Below are 16,774 nucleotides of genomic sequence, written 5' to 3' on the forward strand. Positions count from 1 at the left end.
CTTGTAACGTATGTTTTTCAAACCCACACAGATTGTAGCAATGCCCGCTTTAATTGGGCCAAGCGTATCTTTTCAGGGCACAAACAGCTGAAATATTCAACTTTTTTTTAATATGCATATTTTCACTCCAAAGAGGAAAAAGTTGGCAGATGATGTTCTGGCTGTGGGTTGCGAAGATGGCTGAAAGTAAAAAGGAGAAGCTAAAATAAAATCTGATCTCCAGTGACAGGACCAAATTGAGGAAGTGCACATCGTTAAGGTTAGAGAAAAATGGCTGCAGTTGATCGATACTGATATTTGGTGATTTACAGCCCCGGTTCTGAAAATGTTGAGACCCTGAATAAAATGTAAATAATAATAATGCAATGAAAGTCCTCATTACACTATATTTACCTTCATACAACATCCCATCTTTTTGGAATTTGGGTTGTAACGGCAACTCATATTGGTAGCACTGAAGTTCTCCTGGTGCAAATTTACAGACATTTTCTGCCTGTTTCTTATGTCTTTTGCTGGAAAATGAAGAAATGTTTCTTCTGGGTTGGCGATGAAAGGCTTGAGCCTTGTGAATAAGATCTTAGTCACTAACATAGAATCTAAAATGAATGCATCGTATTGCGGTGGAGCCCTGAGCCTATAAACCAGGTAATCTAAAATATATTATCCAGTAAAATGTGAAAGTACAAGACAGAAGAAAATAAAAGGCCAAAAAATGTAAATTTACTACCGCTGGTCTCAGGGCGCAGACTGTAGAGCTCACTGAAGAATATTGGTGATATATTAGGTGTACAAATATATGGTTGGTAGGCTTGGCAGTGGTTTTGATTTTGTTTTAAGCAGACAGAAAGGTGCTTAACAAAGTAAATTGAATTTTAAATTTTTCATGTGACAAAAGGGAAACAACCTCCAAATCTTTACAAGATATTAGAGAAATCAAGGACTGTTTTTTAATGTAGATCAATCATCCAAAATTCCTCTGCGACTTGGGGCTGTCAGTTCTGTCTGTGCTTCAGTGGAAGGCAATCCTGCTACTACTCCTATCTGCTCGGCTCATCACCCATAGTACAGAAGCCAAGCTGTGCAGATGTGCATACAACATCAAGAAGCTGTCGGTGGACGGCTGGTTCAAAAAACAAACAAACACACCAAAGAAAACCTCACTGAACTTTGCTTTCCTCTTCTTTAAACTTAAGTCTTTTTTTTAATAAAAAACATTTTTTTAGGGCCAGAACCTCTTTGCTGGGTGTCAAAACTGTTTTACTTGAAGGACATTTCATGATATGTCACGTTCTCTAGACCCGATCCCTTTCTTTGGCACAGTGTCATCACTCTGCTGCATTATCTCCACGGCTTTACCAGATGCATCCACACAGACCAACAAATTGCCTCACTGTTTAATGCTTAAACCTTGGTGGTTTCCCATCTTTACTCAAATAAGAACACGGTGCATTATTTTATGCAACAGCCGAGATGCAAAGATGCTGAAAGCACAGGAGAAGAGGATGTTGAACAAACTAAAAAAGGACTCATCGAGCTGGAGTCATAGAGCGATGAAGTCGTACATCGCTTAAAAGACTAAAATGTGAAGCTGTCTATCAAAGTCTGTAGAAAAATTGTACCTCAGTAAACATTTCCTGCTGAGTTTATAGTCTTACTGACTCATTTTGGATCCTGGTGACTACAAATTAAGTCAGATCATCCTAATTTTCAGAAAGGATTAGCCAGAGACATGCTTATTGGATGATGACCTATGACCGATAAGCCAATACATCTTCTCAGATAGTTAAACACACCCTACAGCGCACATCCTTCAGTCACATTAAATCAGCGCCTGGTGCCAAAGGCATTAGCTGTCTCACAGTCACATCAGCTTCTCTTCAAATCAGATTTCACCACGTTGCAAAAATCCATTCACCCACCCAATAAGGTCGTCGTTTACATCACACTTTTACATTAAGGTCACTTGATAATAACTGGACCAGCTCCATAAAATAATTAACGCTCTTGAAAGTTGCATTATGATGTGCTGTGTTTTCCTGATAAGAACTCATTATGGAAATACCAAATATCCCAACGAGCCAAAGCAATAAATAAAAGTAGAATTTTTTCCTCAGCTCTAAGTAAAAACAGTCTGTTTCCCTAGAGCTGTCAGAAATGTATAAACGGTCCTTAAATGAAGAGTCTCCAGTTACAGTGTGATTGACTATATCTCACTGAAAACGCCGTCTTTAGTTTTAATGAGACGGACTAAAACAACAATTTGCTGGAAGCATAAACCCCTTTTTTGTAAAGAGGCCACCCTGCCTCAGAAGAATGCTTTAAACTGGATCCTAAATAAGCAGGATAGCTGCAACAAATGGAAACAATAATAAAAGAAAAGCATCCCTGAAAGAGAGTTTAGACTTTTCCACTTGTCAAAGTAAACTCATGTCTCGCTAAGGATCAGAAAAGCTGCCAGGGCGTTTCAGGCATCTCAAATTCTACTGAAGCATGGCAAAGGTATTTCATTTGCCCGTGCTTGACACTTTAGCCTTTTCACATTCTCACCGTCATTCAGTGCATTCCTGGAAACGCTCTGACTCACTGTAAACGAGTTTCAGGTTTTCTTCATATTTCTACTTATTTAAACCCATTCACAACAAATGACTTTATTCTACCTCAGACTGTTTCTTGTGTCAAATCAAAACACTGCGAGGAAGGTATAAAGGTTGGAACAATACTACTGCTCCGACACACACTGAATGCCAAACACTGTATCCATTATGTTTTCTTTTTTATGGTTTTTCTACCTTCAAGGCAGCCACTGCTACAAAAGACCTTGCAAGAGGAGAAAGTAGTATTTAATAGCCCCATAAGTCTGCAGATTCTTGAATGTAACCTGGGTTTTAATGCTTGATGTGCTAAAATTGTGTGTTGACCAGTGTGAGGTTTCAGGAAGAATGCTCACCTTCCTCTGTCTCATGCCAAACGATACCCTCCAGGTTGACACTAGTCCCAGGTTGGCAGGGCCCCAAGCAGGCCGAATCACCCTCCAGCGCCCCTGACGCAGCTCCATCCTGGGTGTTGGTGCCGATGGACCTCGTCCTCACCGCCAGCTGCTTAGGGTTTGAGGTGGGCAGGGCCGGGGGGGAAAACGAGGGGGCCGAGGGCAGCGAGCATCCAGGGGCCCCGGGGTGGCCTGGAGCTGGGGGAGCTGGGACTGTGAACATGGGGTCCACCTGCAGAGAAGAGGATTCATTAAAGATCAGATTATGCCACTCAGCTTAGTTTCAATATATTTAATGAAATATATGTCCATGATTGAGCTTCCGCTTCTGCTGAAATTAATGGGAGAGAGAGATGGGCAGAAATATAAGGAAAAGGATTATTAAAGTCATTTTATTATTACTGGAGTGAATCCAACTGACAGATGATTATTTCAGTGTTGGATAATGCTGCATAATGGAGGCAAGAATCGGAAGGACATTTTAGAAGAGGAGACATTTTCTCCAAATGTCACACTATTCATTATTCCACCCTCAGTCTGCAGTTACCAGCTTCCTAATACTGAGTGTCAGCTAATCATCTCTCAACTGTATCCAGACTTTAAAAAAATCATTTTTTCTCACTCGGTCTGGTTCGATTCATCTTCATCTCTCTTTCCTGGCTGGTGGAGTCCTCACCCTTGTGAAATGCAAACATTTCACACTCGTTGAGCAGTTTTTGAGAGCAGAGGCTTGGATGAATGTTTCCAGCTAACGCACACACGTACAGAAGCTGCACATTATAATTAGCTTCCACTTTTGTACAGAGTGACTCAGAAAAATAATACAGTAGTGCAAGAAGGTAACAATGGATACATTCAGTGTGATTATAACAACAACAAAAAAAGTGTTTCTGCCAGGAAAGTGCTTAGACCCTGCGGCTTCTGGGGCCAGCAGGGCAGGGGACAATTTAATGTTGCACTCAATCCGTGTAGCCTATCCACCCACTAATTGCTAATTGTGGAGCAGTGAGAACATTTCTGCAAACACAAGGAGGTGGAATGAGACGGAGAGAGATGCAGGAGAGTTTATTTCACGCTCTCAGCATCAGGACAAAAGTAACTGCTCAGAAATATTTGGAAATCACACATGACATATTCAGAATCTTTATTGATATTCATTGTGTAACAATAATGCGTGTGACAACTGTCAGTGTAACCAACATCATCAACCCTTTGAGGGCTGGATTCAAATTCACAGCACACCGGATTTGTTCTATTTTTGTCACGGTCGGACGGCCCTTTCCGGACGACCCTGCTTGTGTTTATGTTTTCTGTATATGTGTTTGCTTCTCCCTCCCTGGCCCTCGGGGTTGTTTACGGAAGTGCGCGCCGTGGGAGAGGCGTGTCCTGGCGACTGTCGTCATTGGGAGTCCCCCTTCGCTGTTGCCGGCCCACCTGCAGCTGATTACCTGACCAGTGGTTGGTAATCATTCCTCCAGGCTAGAAAGGGGTATTTAACCTGGACTCACGGCGACAGTCGACGTGGGATTATTACTCCGAACTGGTACAGTCTGTGCGAGCAGTGTGAGTGTGTTTTTCGGCTAGCGTGTGGCTAACGCTGGATTTTCCTTCTTCCTCCAGGAGGGGCGAGTTGGGGAGCACACACACGAAGGGAGTTACTACACGGAACGCACTGGGAGCAAGGGACGAGCACGATTGGAAAATTGCACTTTTGAATGGATTGTTGGACTTGTCTGTTTCACTGTAAATAAACGCACTGTGTTTCTGTGAGCAAGAACCGCGCCTGGGTCCCTCTTTTCCGTGACAGAATAATCCCACCACCATGGACCCAGCGGATTCTGCTTCACGCCAGCTGTCTATCCAAGCGGAGGTTTTGGAGCGACACGAGGAGATGCTGAAGCACGTTTCAAAGGAACAAACCGCGCTTCTGCAAGCCATGACAGAGCTTAAAGGTATGTTGATTTCCTCACCTAATACGGCTCCAACGCAGCCCGCCCCTTCGCTGGAAGCCGCGGCAGCCTGTCCGCTTCCTCCTTCACCTCCACCGCGGCAGCGGGAGTACTCACTCCCCGCACCCGACAAATTTGATGGCGAGTTGGGGAGGAGCCGGGGTTTTTTGACGCAATGCTCTCTTGTGTTTAGACAGCAACCTTGTGCCTTTGCCTCTGATTCTACTAAAATCGCTTATTTGGTGCAACTTATGACTGGGCGGGCGCTTCAATGGGCTCAGGCAGTTTTAAATACCCAGCCCTCTGTGTCATATGACGTCTTTCTCAGCAAGTTTCGCTGTGTGTTTGATAAAGGCGCTAGCTCGGATGCTGCAGGTCATCGCATGTTTTCTCTGAAGCAAGGTAGGAGGAGTGTTGCTGACTTTTCCGTGGAGTTCTGGATCCTGGCGGAGGAGTCGGGCTGGGAGGAGAAAGCACTGCGTGGAGCCTTCCTCAACAGCCTTAATGAGAATATTAAGCATGAGTTAGCAACCAAGGAACTGCCTAAAGCTTTGTCTGCTCTAATCAATATGTGTATTAACTTAGACGACCACATGCGGGAGTTCGGCAGAAGAGCCGGGGATGGTCGGCGGCCTGCTGGGGGCACGGGTACATCTAGGGACCTTCCTACTCTGATGTGGAGAAGTGAGGAGGAGCAACACGGGGATGAAGAGCAACCCATGCAGCTCGGCGGGGCCAAGCTTTCCTCCTCTAGACTGGGGCGCAAACAACGGACTGGTGAGTGCTTTCTTTGTTGAAAAAGAGGACATTTTGTTGACTCCTGCCCAGACCGAGTAAAAGAGTCGGCCCGTCAGTAATTGTGGGGATACTGGCGGGCGCCACAACAAAAGTGTTCCCTCACCTCAGCTGCCCTGCTAAATTAATGTCTCACTCCCTCACTCACTCCTGCTGCGCACTCATTGACTCTGGTTCTGAACAAAATTTCCTAGACGAGGAGTTAGCCAACATCTTAGGCCTGCCCCTACTTCCCCTTCCAGAGGTCCTGAAGGTCTCAGCCTTAAATGGCGGCCATCTAGCCTCCGTCACACATCGCACTCAGGAGATTACACTCATTATTTCGGGAAATCACTCTGAGAAAATCAGTTTGTTGGTATTCAAAGCCCCCCACACCCCACTGGTACTGGGATTTCCTTGGCTCCAACATCACAACCCCCAAATCGACTGGGCCAAAGGGTGTGTAACTGGCTGGAGCACGCGGTGTCATGAACAATGTTTACTTGCCGCTGTCCCGGACAATCCTGGGACCGCCTCTGCGAAAAGCTCCTCACCCCCCGACCTTTCCTTGGTGCCCGCCGACTACCACGACCTCGGCCAGGTATTCAGCAAAAGTAAGGCGTTGTCTTTGCCTCCACATCGGCCTTACGACTGTGGAATCGACCTACTCCCAGGCGCTCCCCTGCCAGCAAGTCGGCTCTACAGTCTGTCTAAACCGGAACGCGAGGCCATGGAATGCTACATAACGGAGTCTCTGGTCGCAGGTATTATTCGCCCATCTACTTCGCCTTTAGCAGCAGGATTCTTCTTTGTAAAGAAGAAAGATAAGAGCCTGCGTCCCTGCATTGACTTTCGAGGGCTGAACAAGATCACTGTTAGGAATAAATATCCACTCCCCCTGCTGGCCTCGGCATTCGAACTATTACAGGGGGCAGTCCTGTTCACCAAACTGGATCTTCGGAGTGCCTATCATCTGGTTCGCATCCGCAAGGGTGACGAGTGGAAGACGGCTTTCAACACCCACCTGGGGCACTTCGAATACTTAGTGATGCCCTTCGGTCTCACTAACGCCCCCGCGGTCTTCCAGGCCCTGATTAATGATGTGCTCAGGGACTTTATTAACCATTTTGTCTTCGTGTATCTGGATGACATTCTGATTTTTTTCCAGGTCGCAGACTGAGCACATCAACCATGTACGTCTGGTTCTGCGGCGCCTATTGGAGAACCGCCTTTTTGTGAAAGCGGAGAAATGTGAGTTCCATGTGGAAACTGTTTCTTTTCTGGGTTTCATTGTGGAACAGGGGCGTTTGCGAGCTGACCCGGCCAAAGTCAAAGCCGTAGTGGAATGGCCCATTCCCAAGACCCGCAAGGAGGTGCAGAGGTTCCTGGGCTTCGCCAATTTCTACCGCCGCTTTATCAGGGACTTCAGCAAGGTAGCCCTTCCTCTCACCAACCTAACTTCTCCTAAGTTGTCTTTCCAGTGGGCCTCCGCAGCCCAGCAAGCGTTTGATCGGCTCAAGCACCTGTTTTCCTCGGCTCCGGTCCTCGTCCAGGCGGACCTCGGCCGGCCTTTCGTCGTCGAGGTGGACGCGTCCGATTCGGGCGTGGGGGCGGTTCTCTCCCAACGGATCGACGGCAAGTTGCATCCCTGTGCGTTCTTCTCCCGCAGGTTGTCTCAGGCCGAGAGAAATTACGACGTGGGCGACCGGGAGTTGCTCGCCATCAAGTGGGCCCTTGAGGAATGGCGACATTGGCTGGAGGGCACTGAGCAGCCTTTCGTGGTGTGGACGGACCACAAAAATCTGGCGTATCTCCAGGCAGCCAAGCGCCTCAACGCCCGACAAGCCAGGTGGGCCTTATTTTTTTTACTCGTTTTCACTTCTCCATTACTTACAGGCCCGGTTCTAGGAACACTAAGCCAGACGCGTTGTCGCGCCAGTTCGCACCCGTGACCGATGAGGACGAGAAGGAAAAACCCATCCTGCCCCCCACCTGCATTGTGGGTGCACTAACATGGGAGATTGAAAAGGTGGTCAGGGACGCCCAGCGACAGGAGCCCGACCCTGGCACGGGCCCGAAAGGGAGACTATATGTTCCGGCCACAGCGCGTAGTCAGGTCATTCACTGGGCACATACTGCCAAGTTTTCGTGCCACCCAGGTAAAAATCGCACGGTCTCCTTTCTACGACCTTTGTTTTGGTGGCCCTCTCTTGTTCTCGATGTCCAGAACTATGTTGCGGCATGCCCGGTGTGCGCACGGAACAAAACCACCAACTCGCCTGCTTCTGGCCTCCTGCGACCGTTACCCACTCCAAAACGCCCATGGTCGCACATCGCCCTGGACTTCGTCACTGGCTTGCCTCCCTCTGCAGGTAACACCTCCATTCTAACCATTATTGACCGTTTTTCCAAGGCTGCCCACTTCATTGCTCTGCCCAAGCTCCCTTCTGCCTTGGAGACGGCCCAGTTACTGACGCAGCATGTGTTTCGGCTCCACGGCATACCCCAGGACATCGTTTCCGACCGTGGCCCTCAGTTCACCTCGTGGGTTTGGAAGGAGTTCTGTGCAGAATTGGGAGCTCAGGTCAGTTTGTCCTCCGGGTTCCACCCCCAAACTAATGGTCAGACCGAAAGGGCCAATCAGGAGCTGGAGGCCATGTTGCGTTGCGTCGCATCATCGAACCAAGCGACCTGGAGCGAGCAGTTGGCCTGGGTGGAGTATGCCCACAACGCCAGCACGTCATCAGCGACTGGACTCTCGCCCTTCGAGGCGTCGCTGGGGTATCAACCCCCTCTCCTCTCCATCTCTGAGGGAGAGCTGGCGGTTCCCTCGGTCCAGCACCACCTTAGGCGCTGTCGTCGGGTCTGGCGGGCCACGCGCGCAGCACTCCTGAGAACGGCCGAGCGGAACAAGGCATTGGCGGATCGCCGTCGCACTCCTGCTCCGGATTAGCAGGTCGGCCAGCGGGTGTGGCTCTCCAGCAAGCACATCCCTCTTCGGACTGAGTCCAAGAAACTGGCCCCCCGGTCTCTTGGCCCCTTTGCCATCCAGGAGGTCCTGAACCCGGTGACGGTCCGGCTGGCCCTTCCGCCTGCTATGAAGGTACATAACGTCTTCCATGTTTCTCAGGTTAGGCCCGTCCGGACCAGCCCTTTGTGCCCGCCCCCTGGGCCCCCGCCACCCGCCCGGATTATCGACGGCGCCCCGGCGTATTCCATTACTCGCATAATGGATGCCCGGCGCCGCGGTAGGGGCTTTCAGTTTTTGGTGGATTGGGAGGGGTACGGTCCGGAGGAACGTTCTTGGGTGCCGCGGTCTGCCATTCTCGATCATCGCATGGTGAGAGAATTCCGCCGCCGGCATCCGGACAAGTTTGCCAGGTCGCCCGGAGGCTCCCATTAGAGGGGGGGTACTGTCACGGTCGGACGGCCCTTTCCGGACGACCCTGCTTGTGTTTATGTTTTCTGTATATGTGTTTGCTTCTCCCTCCCTGGCCCTCGGGGTTGTTTACGGAAGTGCGCGCCGTGGGAGAGGCGTGTCCTGGCGACTGTCGTCATTGGGAGTCCCCCTTCGCTGTTGCCGGCCCACCTGCAGCTGATTACCTGACCAGTGGTTGGTAATCATTCCTCCAGGCTAGAAAGGGGTATTTAACCTGGACTCACGGCGACAGTCGACGTGGGATTATTACTCCGAACTGGTACAGTCTGTGTGAGCAGTGTGAGTGTTTTTCGGCTAGCGTGTGGCTAACGCTGGATTTTCCTTCTTCCTCCAGGAGGGGCGAGCGGAGAAGCGAGTTGGGGAGCACACACACGAAGGGAGTTACTACACGGAACGCACTGGGAGCAAGGGACGAGCACGATTGGAAAATTGCACTTTTGAATGGATTGTTGGACTTGTCTGTTTCACTGTAAATAAACGCACTGTGTTTCTGTGAGCAAGAACCGCGCCTGGGTCCCTCTTTTCCGTGACAATTTTAATATTAATCAATGTTAAATGTGGACATAATTGTGAGGAACACTCCCTTTCAAAAAAAAAACAACTTTCAAGCTTTTTGTGTGTGAAAAGGTTAAAAGGAACACATTAGATATTTTAATGTTTATAGATTGTCTGTAGATTTTAATGTATTTGAGTCCTCCTGCTCTCTGGGTCACTGGGAGCACTGGTTGACATTATGGAGCTGTCGAACAAAAACGTGAATTTCATCTGTTTAAGATGAGGGTTTGATATATCAGAGGGATTTCTTTTCAGATGTTTTTAAGTGTTTTGATTGTAGTAAAATTTCCTGTAGGTATTAAAGACATCATAGTGTCATTTTACAGTATCAGCTATTCAGATTTCAGGAATGAAGGGAACGGCAGCAGAGAACTTGTAGCAGCTTTCTCCCAATAGCATCACCTTCATCCACATCAACCAGCTGCTTCTTATACACACACTGAAGCTTCTGATGGGCTTTAACTTCACTTCTGATGTTTAATTATCATTTAGAAACCTGTGCCAGCATGAGGGGGCACCCTCATGACCACTCAGCATGCATTAGAACAATACCAATATTCTTTGGTCTTCTTCTTAGCCTACTTTGGGTTTAAAGGATCTGAGGAAAGTTTATATTTCACATCACTGTGCACATTCAAACATCAAACCAATTTGAGTCTAAATGCAGGAACAATAACACAGAAAAAACAATCCTATTGGTGTATCCATCACCAAGGCTTATTGTATACAGATGAAAGAAACAGTAACATGTAATCTATGCATCATTTAAAGCTCTGTACTCAAGTCTTAAATTGGGAAAAATCAGAAACTGTTTTTTTAGGTCTGCTAATTACAGAAAAAGAGGGAGCATAAAGGGAGTAACATGTTTTAAAATGGCAGGCAATTATAAATACGTTTCTATCAGCTCAACAAATACCAGCAAACACACAACCTCTTTCTGTGCAGTGCTAAAAGCTAAAAGTATAGCTGCTGTATTTGAGACTGAGAGAACTCCAGTCAGAGATGGAGAAAGATGTAAAAAAGACAGGACAGATGACTGCACTGATCAGTGCAAACAAACTGAGGTATTAACTTTATGTTATTAAAGCAATCCATGAAAAAACTCGGGATAAACGGGTTAGTTTGCAGCACTGTTTGCAAATTTACAATAAAGTGTTGGACTGGTGCACAGTGGCTGTGGTGTTCATGGTCAGATTAGGTTACATCAAGTACAGCACAGATGGATTTGAACTGAAGCTGATATAAAGGCAGCAAACTGTCTGTCAGTGTAGGGGATGAAAATCAGCCAAGATAGCTAATGGATTAAGTTGTGTAAGATCAGCTGATCACCTGTACAAGAAGAAATCTACTGGACCACACAACAGGAATTATTGTGATTTGTGGTGCTTTTCCGTACACTCAGCCATTTTCACCAATATTAGCGTTCCCCCATGTGCCAAATCCCACTTTAACCCTTGACTGCACTTTTTTTTCTGTTTAGGTGTAGAGGCAAAGAAAAACAAAAAACGTTTGTATTCCCATGGACTGCTACATTTTATCATTATATAATTAAAAGAACAAGAGCTTCAGTTAGCTTGGCACAAAAAAAGCTGGTAGAAATGTCCTTCAAAGAGCTGCTTTTTACTATTTTGGGTATTTTTCAGAGCTTGTACATTTTCACTTTTACTTGAATAAAGAAGTTTAATGAGTACTTCAGCTTTTATAGGAGTATTTTTTAACACATGTATCATAATTCTACTTAGGTAACAATTCTGCACTTTTGCCAGTTCTGCAGGGACCTGAAAAAGATTATTTTCAGGTCTGGTTAAACGCCAACATCACCATTGTTTCCCACTATATTAATCAATACTAAATTAGTTCAAACTCAAAAAAACAACTCCTTAGTTTTTTGTGAAACGTTACGAGTCATTTCATATTTCTTCTTCGATTCCAGGCTCCAGTGGTGTTTCATAAACCCAAGAACATGTTTTTAAGTTCATGGCTTGTGAGTGATCTTAACTACTATCATCACCATAGTTAGATGTAATGAAACCCATGTCAACGGTGCCTTTAAGAGCTCCTCTCTTATCTTCACCACTTATTATAGTCCCAATTACAGCAGCTCTGGGAAATAATTCTGCTGAGAGAGCAGCAGCAATCAGCAGTGAAGGATTTTTCTCGCCATTATGACTCAATAAAGATTACGGGCTTGACAGATATCTCACTGCGCGATATTCTTGAGTGATTTAACGCTCAAAAGAACTTCTTCACCACGCTGTGTCTGGAAGTGCCCGAGAAAACAGCAGCACTTTGTCAGGTCCGACACGGAGCTTTTCTGTAGTGTTTGGTTTCCCAGATAAAGGAGGTCCGCTGCTGTTGTGTTATTATGGAGATCAATCAGTTCCTTGCAGGTTTCTCTAAAAATTGACAAGAGAAGATTTTTCTTACTTCTTTAGAGAGAAAAACAAAAGACTCGAGGGTGCCCTGCACCTTTTTTTAGAAATGCCTTTACTTTTTCTTCTACAGCAGATTTCGATACTGCCAAGTTTATTGTTGCAGCTCCAGCTCACTTTGGAATCAGGGCCAAAAACTACTGGTTTCAAAATCCATAATCAAATATGATCATTAGTGTTTGAGGGAAATAGTCTCCCTGATTATCAATCAAAGGTTATAATTAAAAAAATGTTATTTAATTGTAAAAAAAAAAAAAAGTGAAATAGAAATAAAAAGAATTTCATACTTTGGGATAATGTCTGAAAAAGTATTAGTGGCCTTATTAAAGGTTCTCTTTTTAATTAGGCCTCAGTCAGTAAAGGCTAGAGACCCGGGGGTTACTGCCAGTCACTAGAGTGAAACTGGTTCCAAGATTACGGTACTGCACTAAAAACAAGAATGATTGCTTTGGTTGCTAGCAGGTTACCTTTGTCCCACATGGTTTGTATGGAAGAAGCCGGCTTGTTTGCAAACTACTCGACAAGCATTAGTGGGACTGTGAAAAGTGCGACGTAAACTCGACACGGACATCATTCACCATCAAAGTTAAGCTTCTGAAATGTGTTGGTTGGAGTGGTAAAGCAAAATGAAGGCGAACTCTCTCTGTTGTGGAAAAAACTACATATGAGCATGACAATCTGCCAGTGGCTAAAGATACCAACGGGAGGTTTGTGGTACTACTACAGCTGGAGATAACCAGCAGCGACTGACCAACGAGTCAGGGAATACACATTTTTCCCAAGTTGAAACTCCATGTTGGACATGTTGAGATGTTTTCAAAAGTATTTGTTTTTTTTAACTTTTGTCTTTTTAACCATAACCATTTGCTCAAGAGCCTTCACGGTCTCTCAGACTAACATTAGAAACAAGAATATAGAAACTATTTAAGTGGCTAAAATGACTGATTTGGTCCATTTATGCCTGTTTTAATTGTTGCTTTTGTGTTTTTCATTCCTATAAAGTTTCTTTTATCTGTTGCAGACATTGAAAAATGTAATCAATGTGTCTTCATCAACAGAGCTGTTTTCATCATCACTTTACGCATGCTTCTGCAGCAGTAAACCTTGGTACTCTAGGATTGTTAGCCATGGTTTACTATGAAATATTACAAGGCAATGATTATAAGAAGAAACCAGATTATAATGTTAAAAAATATACACACATTTTTATTATCTGTTCAATATAATACAGAGATGCACCTCTTTCTTCAGAGTCTGCTGATTGCTTTTGGAAGATTTAACAATATTTTAAAACACAAAACATATTTATTAGTTTAGAAAACAAACTTGAAACGTGGTGGGCTGGCTCTTTTGAGAAATGCCCTGTTAGCTCTCCCTCAACCTTTGGGTTGATCATCTAGCGTTTGCTGTTCCCAGTGATATACATCGATTATTCCATGAAGCGGGACACTGTTGAGGACAAAGGCTGATGCATGAAGCCAAACTGTGACATGCATATATTAAAGTGGCACAAACACGTATTACTCGTCCTTCCTTTACTACCCGAGTGATTAATAAGTGGAAGAAACTCACCAACACTTGAGTTGCCTGTTTAGTGTCCCTTGCAGTATCTGTAATCCAGCTAGTATGAAAAGCTTTGTTTCGGCTGCGTACTGCACAGAATTTATGTTAAAACCTTGATAAACAATGCAAATTTATCATGCAAAATAGCAACAAAACAAAAGGCAGATAATCCTCTGTGCTTTCTGAAACCGTCTGTTAACTCCCACACAGCTGCTGACAAAGACCACACAGGACTTCTTCAACCAAATCACAAAGCAAATTAACTATAAAAGAAGAATCACGATCCCCGGTGATTTCTGTTCTGCCGTTAACGCCTTTTTTTCCTCCCTCAGATACCCAGAATAACAACGCTTGGTTGCAAATCACACGGCAGCTACAGTCGACCAGGCTGCAGACTCACACAGCAAAATAACAATAAAAACACAGGCCTGCTCCCTTGTGAGTCAGACGCTTCGAACAAATTATCCTTTCTCACACTGTTTCTTAATTAAAAAAATCCTTCAACACGCACACACAAATATAACACACCAGAACAGGAGAATCTATTAAATAAAAATATAGGCTTCAGTTTAAATCGCAGGTCGGCTTAGTTTCATATGATCTGTAATGATATTACTTAATGCGCTGGTATTATTCAAAAATACCATACACTAAGATTAAGTGAATAAATAAATGCATACATAAAGTCATTAATTAAATATGAAATAATAATGAAAATTCACTCAGGGCTCTTTCTTAGTTTGTGGCTCGGCTCAGGTCATGAGCTGATGTTGCTGTGATTTTCCAGATTAAATACCAGGTTATCTTTTGCTTTATTTTTCTAGTCAGACGATTGTTCTGTTCATAGAACCTGATATGTTAAATGCACTGAACAGGGATCCTTTTAAATGTCTCGGTAATATTATTAACACAGTTGCGTCCAGTACAGTGCAGAATGGCATAAAATACAACACTGGTTTTCATGTGAAAACAAAAGCTTTCATAGGATCTGTGAAATGGAACAGCTTATAGAACCACCTTTTGCAGCAACACAGTCATTTTCTGTATGACCTAATCAGTCTCTCCCATCTTTGGTCTTAAAGATGGACTCAAATTTCTTTAGTGTACAGAGGAGTTTATGGACGACTAAAAATTTCAAAGGTCGTGTGGCTAGAAAGCAAGCCCAGATCATCACCCTTCCACCGCCATGTTTGACAGTTGGTATGACGTGTTTTTGCTGATATCCTGTACTTGGCTTTTGCCAAATATGGCAGTTTGTTCAAAAATCTTAGCTTTAATTTTCTCTGTCCTAAAGACATTTTTCTATAAGTCTAGTAGTTTGTTTTCAGATGCAACTTTGCAGACTTAAGTCGTGCTGCTACATCTGTTTTGAAGGCTCCTGACAACCCTTGAAAACAAGCCATAGTAGTTCAGTCTTTTTCTAATTGCAGTGTCACGACCTTTAACAGCTAACATGTTAACTGAGGCCTGTATTGTTTCTTGGTGCATTGCTAGGTCTGACCTTGGGTTGAATTTGCTGGGATGTGCATTTGTGAGAAGATTGAAGCACTGTGTTAATGCATCAGTCTTTCTAGAGCTGCACTTCTTTAAAGGTATTTGACAGCAAACTGTTAAAACCTCTGCTTTTACAGAAATGGTCACACTTGCTGATGATCAGTTAATCTAGTCCGTTTGATTAGCAGCACCTGAGTAACTCTCAGAATTTTTTCACATGACTGTAAACAAACTGTTTCATGTATCATAAAATTAGCAAAACTGTGTAAATGTAAAAGTATATTTTTTTATATACAAAACATATATGTTTTATTGTCGGGCAGGATTATTTCAGCAACTCTGGGAACTAGAAATGCAGACATATCTTGACCAGAGGTTCCTACAGTAGCCTTTTCTGTAAGTTGAGTTATTAAACACTTATCAAGTAATCAAAAAATAAGAAACTTGTCCAGTAATCTCAGAGTTTCTTGAGAGAGGAGAGCTGCATTCTGAGGAGCTTTGGAAATGGCCTGTTACAAGGTCAAAGTCAAATAAATTTTATTGACTCTTCAGATATTCTTTGTCTTAAATAGGCACAAGTTCAAGTTTTGTAAATAGGACTTAGTAACAGATTAGGGGCGAGCACAACAATAGTTATGCATTTTCTACATCACCAGCTTGTCTGCCAAAGTTTTATGGATTTTCACACATTTCAGCACTTTGCTCAGTCTGTGGCAGTTCACTTACTGTATCTAAATCAGCCCAACCCTGCTTTAGACAGACTTTGCTTTTGGTTTGCTCCATAACAGCGTATAAAAAATGACTCTATAGTGGTAAAAGCCTGCGTCCAAAGTACTAAGAGCAGAAAAACAATACAACAACATACAGTACCTCTGGGAAATAGAAAATGCAGACATATCTGTTACCTGTTGTTAATTCATCAAAAGATCAATGAGCTTATGCCATAGTGAAGCGTCACTTCATTCGTCCTTCACTTCACTACTCTGCATTCACTATTGGTCAGAATTTAATCAAACTTACACAGAACAATCACCTAATGAGCGTAACGCAAAATGTGTCAAGGTCAAAGTCGTAAAATTTTACATTTAAAATAAATGAATTTCATTTGAATAAAGCGTTCATCTTCCTGCAGTCATATTGCAGCTATGCATGGCTTTCCTCTGAGTAACTCAGGTGTGCATTTTTTAAAACTGGACATGAATGCAAGGTCGATAACACACTTAAGTGCAAAGGATAAAGTGCTGTATGAATATGTGCGTGAAAAAGGTGAACGTGTCTAGTAGTGGAGAGTGCTTTAAGTGGTGCTTTGAGATCAGAAGTGCCACATCAATGCCAAAACTGGTATTCGTGTGGCATTCGGTTTTCTGACCTCGGAGTTCTGTTAACATAATGCAAGTAAATTAAAAATAAGGTACAGAAACATATGCTGCTCCTTTTGTTGACAGCTGATGTGCATCGGTGCTTGAAAATGAGCACAGCAGTGCATCATTGCGTCCAAAAAAATTCTAAAAAGTGTGATGTTTCTGTATTGAAGAGCATGATAGAGTATTGTTGATTACAGCAGTCACGTTGATCTGTAGAT

The 16,774-nt window shown here is 44.1% G+C and overlaps 1 protein-coding gene across 2 annotated transcripts in view; it reads right to left on the reverse strand.

Annotated features, from left to right (window-relative positions):
* Positions 1-16,774, reverse strand: part of znf608 (zinc finger protein 608) — a 75,445-nt gene that overhangs the window by 35,575 nt on the left and 23,096 nt on the right. For both annotated transcript variants that reach the window (XM_086315355.1, XM_086315354.1), the window contains exon 2: positions 2,948-3,218. In XM_086315355.1, the coding sequence (XP_086171481.1) occupies positions 2,948-3,218 (271 nt within the window). The remainder of the gene's footprint in view (positions 1-2,947; positions 3,219-16,774) is intronic.

This window comes from Aulonocara sp. 'chitande type north' Nkhata Bay, linkage group LG12, assembly GCF_057382095.1.
Source record: "Aulonocara sp. 'chitande type north' Nkhata Bay isolate Kocher_YH1m ecotype deep benthic linkage group LG12, A_spYH_male_GT1.1, whole genome shotgun sequence".
NCBI lineage: Eukaryota > Metazoa > Chordata > Actinopteri > Cichliformes > Cichlidae > Aulonocara > Aulonocara sp. 'chitande type north' Nkhata Bay.